The 16178-nt window shown below is 50.2% G+C and overlaps 2 protein-coding genes across 8 annotated transcripts in view; one reads left to right on the top strand and one right to left on the bottom strand.

Moving 5' to 3' along the window:
* Positions 1-9960, top strand: part of LOC147252764 (CREB-regulated transcription coactivator 2) — a 30062-nt gene extending 20102 nt beyond the window's left edge. For all 7 annotated transcript variants that reach the window (XM_086217558.1, XM_086217560.1, XM_086217557.1 and 4 more), the window contains 3 exons: positions 1190-1261; positions 4791-4995; positions 5906-9960. In XM_086217558.1, coding sequence (XP_086073684.1) covers positions 1190-1261; positions 4791-4995; positions 5906-6096 — 468 coding nt within the window. In that variant the 3' untranslated portion in view covers positions 6097-9960. The remainder of the gene's footprint in view (positions 1-1189; positions 1262-4790; positions 4996-5905) is intronic.
* A 486-nt stretch (positions 9961-10446) lies between these two features.
* LOC147252763 (uncharacterized) lies at positions 10447-14309 on the bottom strand. Its single transcript, XM_086217555.1, has 4 exons — positions 14146-14309; positions 13245-13389; positions 12951-13062; positions 10447-10868 (listed from the first exon to the last, which is right to left on the bottom strand). The coding sequence occupies exons 1-4, from the start codon at positions 14279-14281 to the stop codon at positions 10737-10739; spliced, it is 525 nt and encodes a 174-aa protein (XP_086073681.1). The 5' UTR covers positions 14282-14309; the 3' UTR covers positions 10447-10736.
* Between the last annotated feature and the right edge of the window lie 1869 nt (positions 14310-16178).

Below are 16178 nucleotides of genomic sequence, written 5' to 3'. Positions count from 1 at the left end.
ACCCGACACACCTCAGTCACACCCTCTAGTGCCCCCTAGAGGGCTTTCTGCTCACTACACACAGCAACGCATCTGACCTCATCTGTCAGGGTTGATGCACATTTTCACGGACAACATTCCTGAACTTAAGCAGTGAAGCAAACGGCTGCCTGGACTCCATGTCTTACCTGTAGCCACATTGACTGACCCGGTAACGCCTCCGTTCTCGTGAGTAGTGATGCGCGACAGTGTCAGCTCATCACCTGTATTGGCAGATATTGACAGTATTTAAACGTATCGTCGAATGGCCGACATCTTTTCTCAGGAACGGTGGTCAGTGATGAGGAAGCACTGCAGGTTAATGATCTAAGGGCTTTTCCAAATGTCGAGGTGCTTTCAGGTTGTCAGTATCATATAAACTTGTGTGTCGTAGATCACATCAGCATCGATAAATATCAGCGCATCAGTTATCAGCAAAAAGTCCACCACTGCATTTCCCTGCTTGTCAGCACAAAACGCCAACAAATGTACTGGAACGGTTGCTGGGAGTGACCCGAGATTCACTTTGTGCGCCTCAACTTCGTTACTGTCCTCCTCGAGCGTATTTAATCAGCTTCGCTGGTTTACAAAACCACACTTTGGCAGCTGGAAACATTTGGTGAATTTGGCTGATAGAATGAATCCTGCTGGGCGTCGTCACTGAGAGGAAGGAGATCAGCTGTGTGAGCCCGTCAGAGGATCGTTCACGTCATCCTCAGACGAGCCCTCCAGCAGAGCCTCGCCAGCTCCACTCCCATGTCGCTCCTCAGTACGTCCACTACGGTAGCTGCCGCTGTGACGGACGCCTGCACCAGCGGGGAGTTCTGGTCCCTCAACGATGACGAACGAGAATCAAGTGATGGACGTTGTGCTCATAATCATCACATCGACTGGAGCAGCTGGACTGACAACAATAGGCACAGAACCTCAGATGTGTTTGCTGCTCTGTATTTTTATTCCTCGTCATGAAACGATGCAGCCCTGAAACCCTGACAGAACTCAAGACAACCAACCAACGGCGCAGAACAACAAGGTCAAAACCCTGAGGTCCGTCAGACGTTGCGTGTTGTGGACTTTTAGTTATTTCAGCAAGTCAGATGAGGAAGAAAAGGGACGCCATCTAGAATTCGGCTTCAGAAGGATGTGTGTGACAGAGGTTTTGTCTTCCCAGGATGCATTGTTCAACTCGCTGCTGGACGACCCGTACCTGAGCCCGCAGCTGACGGGCAAATCCAACCAGCAGGTAAGATGCCGTTTTCAGACGAGGTGATGATTGATCAATGAACCGTAACAACCCTCCCGACACGCTGGAGACGCCCCCTTTAAGGACCTTTGATAGAGAGAAGCAGTGGATTCTTGTGTTGGACGGGCGGATCATTGGTCCGGTTACGTAACTTGATCATGAAAATAATCCCGCAGTGGACAGCAGGGCCCTGAAAGAAGTAAACCCTTGAGTCCCCACAGAGGGCGGAGCTTAGCACTTGTTCTGCCTCAGACCACCCAGGGAGGGGGAGGGGTTTAGGTCTGATGGGAGGCGGTTTCTCATAAATACATCCATCCATCCATCCATTCTCTATCCCGCTTATCTGTTAAGGGTCAGAGGGGGGTGGAGCCTATCCCAGAAGTCTTCAGGTGAGAGGTGGGGTTCATCCTGGACGGGTCACCAGTCCAACACAGGGCCATCAGGAGCAATCAGGGGTTCAGTATCTTGCTCAAGGACACTTGGACATGGTCACCGGGGGAAGTGGGGATTGAACCAGTGACCCTTCGGTTGTTAGATGGCCGCTCTACCTCTGAGCATCGCCCCCCCACACAAATCCTATAATTAGGGTTGAGCCAGAAGGCACTTCTGGCGAAGACCCTATTATGTTTGCTCGGCAGAGCAACACATTAGCAGCACTAAAAACACTAAAAACACCCACTAAACAGTGTCCCAGGCCCCCCCAACACCCATGAGGCAACTGGGCCAGACGGCCCGGAGCCAGTTTTCACATACACACCATTCAAAACCTGGTATTATACTGTTCTTGCTCTCAATGAGTGCGCGCTGTATGCCCATAATGCGCATAACGCGCATAATCTAATTTGACCCCCTGAACATGCATGAAATTCGCTGAAATTCGGCACAATCGTTCGGTCTGTCTCAACATTCACTAATCAAAAACAAAAACGCCACTAAAGTCTATAGCGCCACCTAGGGAGCCACACAAAAAAAAGATAATTTTTTTTAATTTCGCGCGCTATAACTCCTCACACAAAACTCCCACAGACATGGGACCAACACCGTTGGACTCGTCTCATCAAGACGAACAATTCTTACACTCTGACCCCTCACCTATCTCCAACAGAATGTCCACAAATTGGACAAAACTGTCAAAATCAGGACTTTTTTTAGTCCCCTCACAAAATCTATCTCCTCCTAAACCGTAAATGGCAGCGCTTCCAAACTTTCACACATTACTCTCCCAACTGTGCTGATTAAAAGTTCAGTAAGAATAATATACTACGCGCTCGGTTCCCATTTTATAAGCCGTCAAAGTCGGGGAGACACATTTCACGCTTACAATGGAAGTCTATGGGGAGAGCGTGTCCTCTCAGGGTACATACTCTCAAACAAATGCTTCTCACATCTATACCATACATCGCACAGCTTTTAAAAACATATCACTGTATTCCTGACAAAAATCCCTACAAAAATATGGTATTTTGTGTGACTTTTGACCAACGTATGCCGACTTATTCAGCTTTTACACACTACATTTCTCTTAATCCTCCGCTCTCTCCACTCTAGCACAGATCAAAGACAGAGCAGTGGGGGAGGGGTTCTTAAAGGGCCAGCTGGCAGCTCTGCTCTCAGCTCTGCTCTCCACTCTGACACAGATGGCAGAGAGCGAGCAGAGAAGGGAGGGGCTCTTAAAGGGCCGGCTCTCAGCTCTGCAGTCACACTGTGCAGCGCACTGAGGCTCGTATCTCCTAAACTACAAGGCCTAGGGATTTGCCGATTACACCGTTGGATTGGGGCCGGTGTCAAGGACGCGGCCGTAGGCGGCGCGGGGGCTCAGGCCCTAACAACGCTGCTTGCAGCTTTAATTAGGGCCTGAGCCAGAAGGTACTTCTGGCGAAGACCCTATTATGTTTGCTCGGCAGAGCAACACATTAGCAGCACTAAAAACACTAAAAACACACACTAAACAGTGTCCCAGGCCCCCCCAACACCCATGAGGCAACTGGGCCAGACGGCCCGGAGCCAGTTTTCACATACACACCATTCAAAACCTGGTATTATACTGTTCTTGCTCTCAATGAGTGCGCGCTATATGCGCATAATGCGCATAACGCGCATAATCTAATTTGACCCCCTGAACATGCATGAAATTCGCTGAATTTCGGCACAATCGTTCGGTCTGTCTCAACATTCACTAATCAAAAACAAAAACGCCACAAAAGTCTATAGCGCCACCTAGGGAGCCACACAAAAAAAAGATAATTTTTTTTAATTTCGCGCGCTATAACTCCTCACACAAAACTCCCACAGACATGGGACCAACACCGTTGGACTCGTCTCATCAAGACGAACAATTCTTACACTCTGACCCCTCACCTATCTCCAACAGAATGTCCACAAATTGGACAAAACTGTCAAAATCAGGACTTTTTTTACTCCCCAAACAAAATCTATCTCCTCCTAAACCGTAAATGCCAGGGCTTCCAAACTTTCACACATTACTCTCCCAACTGTGCTCTTCAAAAATCTTTAAAGGCTAATATACTACGCGCTCGGTTCGGATTTTATAAGCCGTCAAAGTCGGGGAGACACGTTTCACGCTTACAATGGAAGTCAATGGGGAGGCCGTGTCCTCTCATGGTACATACTCTCGAACAAATGCTTCTCACGTCTATACCATACATCGCACAGCTTCTAAAAACATATCACTGTATTCCTGACAAAAATCCCTACAAAAATATGGTATTTTGTGTTACTTTTGACCAACGTAGGCCGAGTTATTCAGCTTTTACACACTACATTTCTCTGAATCCTCCACTCTCTCCACTCTAGCACAGATCAAAGAAAGTGCAGCGGGGGAGGGGTTCTTAAAGGGCCAGCTGGCAGCTCTGCTCTCAGCTCTGCTCTCAGCTCTGCTCTCAGCTCTGACAGAGATGGCAGAGATTTGTTTACTGTAGTCATGGAAACCACAATTGGAGCTTCTCTGCCCTCATGTACATACTCTCAAACAAACACTTGTAGCTTCTAAACTAAAACACTCACACCTTCAGAAAACACACCATTGAATTCCTGAGAAAAAACTCTACGAACTGATGTCTTTACATTACACTTTTGACCAACATATGCAGAGTTATGACTGTGTTTATCAGTAAAACTGCCAAATCCTCCTCTGCTCTCCACTCTGACAGAGATGGCAGAGAGCGAGCAGAGAAGGGAGGGGCTCTTAAAGGGCCGGCTCTCAACTCTGCACTCACACTGTGCAGCGAACTGAGGCTCGTATCTCCTAAACTACAAGGCCTAGGGATTTGCCAATTACACCGTTGGATTGGGGCCGGTGTCAAGGACGCGGCCGTAGGCGGCGCGGGGGCTCAGGCCCTAACAACGCTGCTTGCAGCTTTAATTAGAGACATATTTTCACAGTGTCAGCAGCCTTTTTCAAACCAGAGACACTTACAACTTTATGATCTCCAAACCTTTATCTTCTAGAATCTTTGAGTCACATGATCACAGGATCCGTTGATTGTGATTGGCTGTTTGTCTGCTCCAGTTCACAGGCGAGAACCAGAGTGATGGTTTGTCTTTGAACCACGGCGGACTGAGCTGCAGCGGCTCTGACAAGAACCAGTTCCGCTCCACCACTCACGGGCCCCTGGAGCTGCAGGACCCTGGGGACCAGCAGCTGCTCAACAACCAGAACCAGAACTACAGCGGCGGAGACGGAAGACAAAACGTGCCCAACATCATCCTCACCGGTGGGTTGTGTTCACATCAGCGTGTAAGAACAAGACCTCGTCGACACTGCGAACACAACAGTTACATGTTTGCAACCGGCTCCGCAGTACAATACATGCAGGTTATGATTGGTGAGGCTAAGTACCAGGATGGAGCGTGTTAACACGATAACATCCTATTTTTCTAAAATGTGACCACGTTTTGCACAACCATGTGTTCTCTTATCATACTTTATCAGTGTGTTTATTTTATTAAAACTATTGATTATTAATTATTGGTTAAAATGTGTGAGTTTGGTTTTAGTCTTCAGGATTTATGCTTTGACTACCTGTACATAACTTATAAAGGGAGTTTGTGTGTCCCACACACAAAAGTTACAAGTTAAAAGTGCCAACTGCTGTCTTTACCGGTAAAGGAAAGTTTCCTATTGCCCATCATCCCCAGAGACCCAGGCTAGTTAGCTTAGCCCAATGGCTGGAAGTGGGTGGGAAGTGTTTGCATCAGCTAGCTCAGGTCTACCAGCCATTTGGCTAAGCTAACTAGCCTGGACCTGAGCTAGTTTATGCTAACCCTTACCACCCACTACCAGCCATTGGGCTGAGCTAACTAGCCTGGACCTGAGCTAGCTGATGCTAACACTTCCCACCCACTACCAGCCATTGGGCTAAGCTAACTAGCCTGGGTGTCAGCTCTTTAGAGGAGAGGCTCAGTCTTCTTTTCTGTCTCTGGGGTTGAGGACAGAAATGAACTTTCCCTGATTGTGAGTGTGGCCCTTTAGGAGACAGCTTGAGAAAGTCTGAACCAGGGTTTCTTGTGTCTCGTTGACATGAAGTAGAATGAGTCCATTGACACATTGGAGTCTTCTGAGGAGGCAAGAAGTCGATCTTGTGGACGGCTGTTCTGATTTCTGAGTGATGTCCACCCTCATAGGTGACTCCCCACCGGGACTGTCCAAAGAGATCGCCAGCGCTCTGTCCCATGTCCCCGGCTTTGAGATGGATCCCTTCTCCCTGGACGACCCCCTCAGGATGGACCCACTGGCCCTGGACATGCTAGAGGGCGATCTCATGCTTGCCGACCCAGCTGTGGAGGACTCATTCCGATCGGACCGGCTGAAGTGACCCCACACCCCCCTCTCTGCTCCAGGAGCTCTGTGGCTCCCAGACGGAGGTGGAGAAGATGGGAAGAAGGCCGCTTCACTGCCGCCGGCTCACCACTCCCCACACAGATGGACTAGAGAGTGAGGTTTGGAGGTAACTCAGGAATCTCTTGATGAGGTGGCGAGGAGAAGCACCTGAGCTGGTTTCTGGGGAGACGGCAGGACCAGAAGATTCACGATGCTTAAAGTCAAGATGCTTCTGTTTTAGGCATTAGCTTGTACGAGTCTCATCTGCATGTTCATGAAAAAAGTCCCTCGCTAACATGCTGGAACCAATCGCTCACGTGATGTCAGCTTTATGTAAATGTGTGGAAGATCTGGAAGCATGCGTGGACCTTCCCACGAGCTTCCCGTCCAGATCACCCGGCAGCCATGTTGGCAGGAAAGACTGACCCCTAACTGCCATGAAGTGAAGAGATAACCAGCAGCCAGACGCCAACGCCGCTAACTCTCCACGTGACCAGCCACTTTGACAGGAAAGTAGCCATAACTAGACTAGAGAACTAGATTTTCCAATGGTCGCAAGTGGTGATTAAATGCCTAAATAGCCAGCGTGAGATGAGATTTATCAACAGGAAATAAATAAAAGTACCAGGATGTAAAGCAAGATGCAGGTTTAACCCTCTCAGTGCTGCTTGTGTTCACGTCAGTGGCCTGATGTCGCCGTGGTCACATGTTCAGCTCGTGGACTGCAAAACTTGGAGAGGAATTTTTGTGAAAATGATGATAATCGCACGCGTTGGATTAAGATGATGTACAGAATATTTTTACAGAAGAGTTTTAACAAATCTGCGATTGCAGAGGAAAAAACAGAGAGAGAAAAGCATTTTCATTTTTCTTTCAGTTCCGCCCTGCCGACCAGCCTGTTACATCACTATGCAAAGTCTGTAAAGAGCTTTAAACGCCATATCCCGCGAATACGCCGCTTCACACGTTTCTTCTCTGTCGCCTGGTGCAGGGAAGTGATGTTGAGTTTTGTGGAGGTTCGACTGGCAACTGCTGTCAGAGATGAGACCCGGGAACCTGGAGATCTGGGCTCCAGAGTGACTGACACAAGACAATACTGCAAATACATGAAGGCCGCAGTAATTTGATTGTAGTACTTTCAGGAGGACTCAGCTCATCTTTTCCCAGTCGTCCAGTGACTTGGTAATCCGACAGCTGCAGGTGAAACCGGAGCGTCTGATCTGGTCACGTGACCTGTTACTGACAGCCGAAATTTTCATCAATCATCTCAGAACCCTCATTAAATTTTTTCAGGTGTGTGAAACCTGGGCCCCACCAGAACCTGCGCTTCGGTACCAATTCAATACCAAGATTCTGAAAATGTGACGGTACTTGTTGCTCCGCAAAGGCACCAAGGTGCTGAGGTACTGGCCCGGATCGGCTCTGGTTTCAAGGCTCCGGATGAAAACGGCCTTTAACAAAAGCTCCCCTCAAGTCGGTGACCTCTCAGCTGACAAATCGGTGTATCCCGACCCATTGGAACAAAAACAGAACCAGACACCAGAATCCCCGGCTGCCGCCGCTGTAAACAGAGGAGTTGATGGCGGTCCAGCTTCGCTCCGCTGTCAGATCAAGCTGCTGAGGCCGTGTGATCGCCTCAGTAACGGCGTGTTGGTGACCTGCCGCTCCTCGTGTTCCTGCTGCCCAGGACTTTGACTGCTCTTTGTTGCCTCTGACTGAGAGGAAGTCATGTGTTGCGTGGTAAAAACACGGTGACCACCCCCCCGATGCACTTGACGCTCGCACATTTTCAGATAAATATGCATTGATACGATGATGAAAGTGACGTAGTGATGCAGATCTGCGTCTTTCTCTGGACGAGCTTTGAGCTGCGGTCACCTCTGACCCCCCCACCGCAGCCTCCGAGCGCCAGTGTCCCTTCGGGTTGGTGTTTAAAGGGCAACTCCACTGACGTTGACGCCTGATGTTTCCAAAACATCAGCTGATCAGTGGACGCAGGCTCGTGACTCGCCGTTCTCCTCAGTCCTGAGTGACGCCCCCCTCGCCAGTGTGAGTCCGGATCATTCTTTGTTGCTCTAAAACGATGGGGATGTGTCACGGTGAGCACAGATGTCTGACCCACCAGCTGGGACGACAGAATCCCCCACCTTGTACAGGCTAATAGCAGGTGTGGTGGAGTGTAAAGCTACGGAAGCCCTGAGAGGACATCAGAAAACCTCTCGTTTCTCCTGTTTTCTGCATGAAGAAACGAACCTAAAGCTGTTAAATTGGTTTCCTCTCCTCATTCGTCTGGATGAAAAGCTCAGAGGTTCCTGAGATTTATGGAAACAGAAAATAGAATTCAATTTCAACCCCTTAAGTTCCACCTGTAGCCACGCCCCCAGTGATGTCACCACATTCTTTTATAGATCTGCAGCAAACACAGGGGCAGCAGAACCAGCCCCCCAGGTAATAAATGACCTACGTTGGTCTCATTCAAGGTGAGAACACAAAGCCTCCACCGTCGGTGTGGTTGCCCTTTAATCCCGCTCACTGTGATTGACAGCACTTAGCCCCACCCTCTCTGCCTGCACTTCCTGCTTGTGTGTTTCCACACAGCTGGAACATAGTAACATATTTTTATGTAACAAAAGTAATTATTGTCGTTACGATGATTGTAAAGTTTTATTTTTTAATCTGTATGTTAATAATTTCTCATTTAAAAAACAAACGGTATATTTATGGGAAACCAGCTTGCAGAAGTCGGAGCCGGCGCTTTGAAATTAGCCACATGTGTCTTGTCAGCTTTTGTCTCTGTGGAATCTTGAACGCACCTCAGGAAGTTGTTGTTTATTTCCTGTAGTCGAAGTCGCCATCTTTGTTTGTGTCCAGATCATCCATCCAGGAGTTTGTGTGGTTGAGAGTCAGTCTGGACCCGGGTTCTGGGTTTTAAGATCTGAGCTGTGGCCAAGAAGATCAAGACAGCAGGTCAATGTGCCTCACGCCAGCTGGCTGGAGTCCGCCGCCGTTCCTGGCCACCAAAAGTTAGCGCCTGATTAGCAGGTGGCGTAGGAAGATTGACAGCTGTTGCGATGTCGATGATCTGATGCTGAGTCACCTCCTTCCTCCTGTTGGTCGCTCAGAGAAAACCTTGAGTCGTCGGCGCCACGAACGGCTCTGAGGACGAACTCGTGTTTGGAGCAGCAGGTGATCAGGGTGCAGCCATGTTGGCTGAAATGTTCCAGTGATGGACGGTGGTGGAGGAGGCGCAGCGAGCTGAGGAGGTTCCACCGTGAACGCTTCCTGCTGCCCGACCGCTTGAGTCTCCTCAGACTTCTGGTTTAAAGCTGTTTGCTTTGATGTTTTCAACCGGAAGTTGAAGCTTCGCAGACGAGTCGAGTTCTTTCAGACCGTCGGGGTTTGTTTCCTCTTGAGAGGAAAAGCGCTTGGTGTCGCTACTGAAGGCAGCAAATCCCACATTGAAGAAGCTTCAAGTCAGAAAAAGTCACGTTCCCACATGAAAACTCCGTCATGATAGAAAACAGAAATAGTGGCTGCTCGTGGTAACGTTCAGTGAAAGATTCCTTTGGGTCCGGAGCCCACCACAGTACCTCCGGTCTGGGGGGGGGCAGCCTAGAACCCAGAACCCTCCACAGTCCAGCGAGGATCTTTGTGAGCCTTCTGACGAATCCTAGAAAGGAAACAGCTGGTGGTTCTGATGACGGCCGCCTGCAGCGCCACAGCTGTTCTGTTTTTGATGTTGAGCACTTTGAGTGCGACGGATTCTAGACAGACGAGCAGCTCATCGATGAGTCGATGAGTGACATCATCGATGAGTCGATGATGTCAGTCAGCTACTTTCATTCCTTTTTTTTAACGGGGGGGGGGGGGTAGATTTACAGTTCCACTGCAGCTTTGTGTTCCAGGTCTGAAAGGTCAAATGAACCGAGTTACTGGATTGAACTCTTCACTCGTCTGTGTGTGTGTGTGTGGGGGGGGGGGGGGGGGGAGGGAATGTATTCCTGCCATTATGCAATAAACCTGTACGCATGCAGTTCCAGACTCTGCCAGTAGGGGAGCTGCTGAGCAGCCAGGTAGCGAGCAGTCTAGGGATCAGTTCAAGGCCATATTTCATATTTTTCCACATTTTTTATTGCTGTGTGGCATAAATTGCTCTGCTCTTATTGATGCTATTGTTGTTTTAGGCTCCGGAGAATATAAATCTTAACTTTGTATTTGAATAAATAGACATTGTTCTGTCCAGAGTTTATTTGTAACCAGGGAATGTTGCGTGTTGTACATATTAATATGTTTTTGAACCCGAGGTGCTTCTGCAGCTAACACAAGATTTTTGAAGAGGAAGTACCTTCACATTGTTTTCCAGAAAATAAAAATGAACCCTGACGGTCTGTTTCTTGGTGCTTGTGTGGGATCTGTCACTGGCTTGTTCTGCTGAGTCGGAGGCTCCGCCTGCCTGCAGACCTGCTCCTGGGCTGAGTGGAGGCCCACCCCCACACTGATGACACATCAATGGTTTTTATAAAAACGGGCAATAAAGCAGCTCGAAGCTGGAGGGGGAATAAAGACACACAACCGCTGTCAGGTTCCACATTTATTTGGTGGAGGAGGAACAACCGGTCCAGGACCAGGTTCTGTTCACTGGTGCATCATGTTATCAGTCGCGTGGTGACAGTTTTTGCCAAAAACTGAGTAATCGCCTCCGCCAACATTCACAAAGTCAGCAACTGTCCTTGTTCCAGCAAAATCTCTGGTTCTGTCTTCATCGGGCTGCAGGAGGACAGAGAGAGAGGTCAGACAGGGCTTCAGGTCTCTGGACGACACCTGGTCTAGTCCATCAGGGTCCAGCTCCACCTGCTCAAACAGGAGCCACAGACCGGATCCTTCAAACAGGTTCACTCGTCCGTCAGTTTCCACCAAATCACTTCCAAAAGGGACTCATGCCCCCGCAACACCGGTAACACGCGCTGGGCTCTGATTGGTTGGTTCTTCCACTATGAGGCAAATTCCTCAGCGCAGAAAAAAACCTCCGAGTTAAAAGCAAGAAACCAACAAGGAGCTGCAATTAACAGGAGAACCCAGTCCTGAACGAGCCGAGGGGCCGACGATGGCTGGTGACAGAGGAGCGGGGGGTCCGTGCTCTTGGAGCAGGACGCGCGCCGGAGGCGAGCGTGTTCACAATCAAGCAGAGGCCAGCGGGAGGCCGAGAGGCCGAAGAGCTGGAAGCCTGCAAGCTTCCTGCTGGTGTCCCAATGAGGACATCAACAGCGTCATGAAGTAAAGAGAAGCAGACAAACAAATACATTGTGTGTCCGAGAAGAAGAGAAAACAACGTCAGACGGCCCTCCTTCAGCGGCGCCGCCTCCCCGTTGATCGAAAGCTGCGTCCCTCCTGCGTTTTCATATCCGAGTTTCTCCTCGGCGTTTGGAGGGAAGGAGCAGCGGCAGTGCTTCACCATGAGCCCGTGGACCGCCTGGGTACGGATCCCAGGATGGCCACCAGAGGGCAGAGTTTGACAATCTGCCACATGCCTGAGCAGAAGTTGAATGTCGATGACAGGAGGAACGAGGACTGGGACGCCCGTCTGATCCCTGCGTCTGAGCACAGCTCGTCTGCTTTACTTTGAGCATCAGGTGAGCGCCGAGGGACATTCAGCAGATGTGTGTCCCTCTGACACAGGGGACTAAAGTCAGGCCTGGTGAGCCACAACCGTGGGCTGTCTCACGGCGGGCGTGGTCACGTGGGTCTTTAGAAAACTTCTTGGCTGCGTCCGAACTGCCAAGTACCAACCTACGTCCTCCTGCTACGTCCTCCTGCTACAACCTAAACACGGTGGCACCATTCAGACACCCTAGATTGGTGGTGAAGCACGACCTCTGCTGGCAGAGCACAGACACCGCAATTAGGTAGACAGCACCAACGAAAGCCCCACCTGCTGGCCTGGCTGTGGTACTGCACTCCACTCTGAGCACCTTTCACTCATTCTCTATTATAAAGCACATTAACGCACCTTTAGTCATCAACAACTATAAATGTTGGTGTTCATCAGAATGGGAGACTATTGGGGGTTTTTAGGGGACAAAGAAGAAGTCCGCGGTGCATTGTGGGCCATAGGTTGCTCCGTAGGATGCACCTGAACCGACCTACGATGTGGGCGTGTTTAGGCTGGAGTTTAGGTTGCGAAGTAGGTCGCTACTCGCGCCAGCTGTGGTTCGGGACAGCCTCCTCTGAGACCTAGGACCAGACCTGCAATTGGGACGCAGCGCCGGTGTGTCGGCAGCAGGATAAACGAGAGGCTGGCAACTTCGAGGTAGACTTCAGTTGCTCCAAAGACATTCAGCGCCCCTCCTGGTTGGAGTCGCTCAGGGACGTCATTCCCTCCTCCTTCCATCCATCAGACGTCCCCGTGCACGCCTCCAGGAGGCGTTCACTGACTCCGTTGTTTCCTGATGTGCGTGTGAATGCGTCGCAGAGCTGCGGCAGCTTCCGCACGTTCACTGGTGAAGCCTTTCTTTATTTTGCTGATTGTCTTTCGTGTCTCTGCCGAAGCTCAAACGGATTCTTTTGTTTGTCTCCCAACTTTTCTACGGTTTTGTGTTGCAGGGGCAGAAGTTGCTTCTCCTTTGGTGGGAGTGACGAGGACGCAAACTGAAATGAAGTCACTTTTCTTCTTCTTCTCCTCTTACAAGTTGTTCTCCTCTGTGATGGATCGCCGTCACCACGGTAACACGTGCGCTCTGGCTGCCATGACAACAAGCCCGGCTCTGTGGCGTCGCGGTCCGGGTGTGAGACCGGAGTGCAAACACGAACAAACAAGCATAGACGTGGCTGCCAGCTGTGGGCGGAGCTTACCACCCAGGCTGAGCTCATGTGGCGAGCGTCCGTCACCACCGTGTTGTAACCTTCTCTTCCGAAGTGGCGCCCTTTATGGATCAGGAAGTCGCGGCCGTCCGACAGCGACACTCTGGGGAACAAGAAGCAGGTGACACGTTCAGTCAGAGCAGCGTGTCGGTGACCGTCGTGACGTGTTCCTCTGAACTACAGGCTGGAGCGACCAGCAGCACCGGGAACGGCCAGTAGGTGGCCTGTAGCATAGTGAGAGCGGAATGTGAGTGGACAACTTGTGGTGACAGTCAGGTGACTTACAGGACGCCAGAGTGGCTGATCGTGTCGCTCATGAAGGGAACGCCGTCGAGCGGCCTCCTCACCACCTGGGCGTGAAGCACAGGTGTGTTGTAGAGCGTCGTCAGGTCCGGCTTCTCAAGGTCGTAGTTGTAGTTGTTGTAGCGACCTGCAGCCCAGGGGGTGCATTGAGAGACAACATCAACATCAAGGTGCTACAACCCAGGGTTCTCAAAGTGGGGTCTGGGGACCCTCAGGGATCCTAAACTGAGGAAGAGCTTGACTCGCTAGCTTGATTTGCTAGCATGTACATGCTTCAGTGTTGGTCCTTCACTAATTTAGATGCTCATGTTGTTGCCTTTTGTTTTTGTTCCATTTTTAAAAAGTATTTAGTGAATTTTGATTCACAGCTGAGAAGAAGAGCATCGCTCTGCCAAAGGTGGAATCTGGGGTGAAGAAACAAAGGTGAAAACTGCTCCGGCTGAAGTCCCCGTGTGCGAGGAGCTGCTCTGACAGCGACCCAAACGCCTCTGGACGTCTGACCTCAGCGAGGTCGTCTGCTCCCCTCAAGCTTCGGTGCAGCAAAGATTCTTTTTTCTTGCTGCCGTTGATCTGTGATAAATGTTCACGGCATCAAAGAGCTGGACGCTCCAGGCTGAAGGGAAGAGGCAGGAACTACAATGCAACACACACGAAACCCAACATGAGCCTACAGGCAAACTGAAGAACTGCAAGAAGCTAGGAAACAAGCACAGGCCGGGGGGGGGGGGGGCGCTCAACGTTAGCTGGAATGGTGGCTCAAGCAAAAACAATGGAAGCTAGCATATAAACTGAGCTACGAAGGAAGCTAAGCCAAAGACTGCCATCCTCACTACGTCTCCTCTGGAGCTGAGACCCGGCCTGGCTGACCGAGACCCCGGCTCACCAAAGATGCCAGACTCCACGCCAGCAGCCAGCAGGGCCACGGCCACGACGGTCAGGCTGGAGGGAGACATGACGGCTTCTGATGGACAAGAAGGAGACGACGAAGACGCAGCTGCTCGGCGGCCGTTCAGGGACATTTTAAGGGTTCGTCACGCTCCTCCCTGACTGGACTCTGGTGTCCCGGATCAGGTGGGTGTTTATCAGCTGGCAGTAACATGCGTGGGCAAGGAGCCAAACCAGTTCCATGAACTCAGCTAAAACCATGAGAGGTGCATGCTGGGACGGCGTTTAGCTCAGCTGACCATCACGGTGTTGACACGCCGCTCCACCTGAAGGCCGAACTTCAGGAGTCATGACTTTTGGTGGAAGAAGAGTCGCTCCGACGGACTGGAGCGTGGAGGAAGACCTGTGGTGACTCAGCATCTTCATCACCTTCATCATCACCTTCATTACCAGGTGTAACAGACGTTACACGTTAGCTTACAGGAGTGTAACAACACGCCACCGTGGAGGCCTTCAAAAACATGCGCCTGCTAACCTTCAGTCCCTCCAAAGCTTCAGTCCAACTTTGCTTCGATTACTTTTTTATTTGACAAACGCCTCCCCCCCTGGGACGCTCTCTTCCTGATGACGAGCAGGGACGGGAGCGCACACCTTTTCCTCCGACCTCTGCAAGCACGGGTGTTCTGCCACCTCTTTGACTCCCCAGCTGACCGTGAACGCACCATAAGAACCTCTGATTTGGACAGAACTTGGGTGTCAGTGTCGCCTCCGCCGGAGCAGCTGAGGGGTTTGAACTGAAGTGGGTCAAAGGTCATGTTTGGATGAATGTGGTAACTTCAGAGTTTCCCTCTGATGGCGACGCAGAGCGCCGCCCGCGCTCCACCCACGGGTTCAGCAGGAACCTTCTTGTTTGCTCCTTTTGGACATATTTTAGAAATCAGTTATTTTCTTTATTTCTGTATGAAATCGTACAAAAATATAAATCCAAGATCGAGCATAGAAACATCTCAATAACGTCACGTTCAGGTTTCATAACTGGGAAGGAAAATAAAAGTTGTTCACCTTCAGTTTGTGCCTGAAGCGACTTTGTCAGGGCAGAGAGTGACTGGTGCTGCTGACCCTTCGCATCCTGGTCAGAAGCAGATGACGTCACGAGCAGGTCGACCGGTCGTTCGTCCTAACAGGACTGGGAAAAAAACAGTAAACGTGACAACCCGCGACAAACGGACCAATTAGAATTGTAGGAATTAACTGAAGGCCCACTGAGTTGCTGTCAATCATTTCAGGCTGAAACCTGCTGCTGTGCAGTGAGAACCTGCGTGTCCGGGGAGGGTGGAGGCCCTGAGGTCAGCTGACCCCAAACACTTCAGGCTGGCGTCCAAATTCACGCTGGACGTAAAACCAACCAAGTATCTGCGTCATCCAGCGGCCAACAGCTGTTACCCCCCCCCCCCCCCCCCCCCCCCCCAGCGAAGATGGAGTTCTCACGTCATCCAGTACATCATGAGTATATTCATTTAGTACTTGTGTCATTGTACAGTTACAGTTGTGACGAGTAACATGAGGTCACGTGTTGGTAAGGAAACAGCTGAGCCGGAGCGTTAATCCCCTGATGACGATGATGACGATGATGACGATGATGATGATGAAGAAGCTCCACTCTCAGCACACAGCCTGGCTTCAAAACAGCAACACCAAACATTTCCTCTGACAGCTGTAGATGCGGCATTTTGACCGCAATCCTACCGGAAAAGGTGTAGGGTGGTGTTTCAAAATAAAACGAACAGTTAATGAGTCCTTTTTAGTAGTTTCACTCTGGAAGTGTACTACACTCTAGTAACCTATTGAATAAGAAACATTTATGTCAGTCTTTGAGTCTTGAAGTCAAATCATGGCAGAAAAAAAACATAACCAGGCTTGAAAAAAGATTGTTCAGAGAACAATTTATGGAGAGATTGACTCCAAGTTGATGGAGGAGAGTCCAGGTGACCCAAGTCCTTGTAATATGAAGTACCAGCTCATGCACAGACA

This window comes from Aulostomus chinensis, chromosome 11, assembly GCF_037954235.1.
Source record: "Aulostomus chinensis isolate RoL2024-O1b breed Wild chromosome 11, RoL_Achi_v1.0, whole genome shotgun sequence".
Lineage (NCBI taxonomy): Eukaryota > Metazoa > Chordata > Actinopteri > Syngnathiformes > Aulostomidae > Aulostomus > Aulostomus chinensis.
This window is presented reverse-complemented; position numbering and strand designations above follow the sequence as displayed.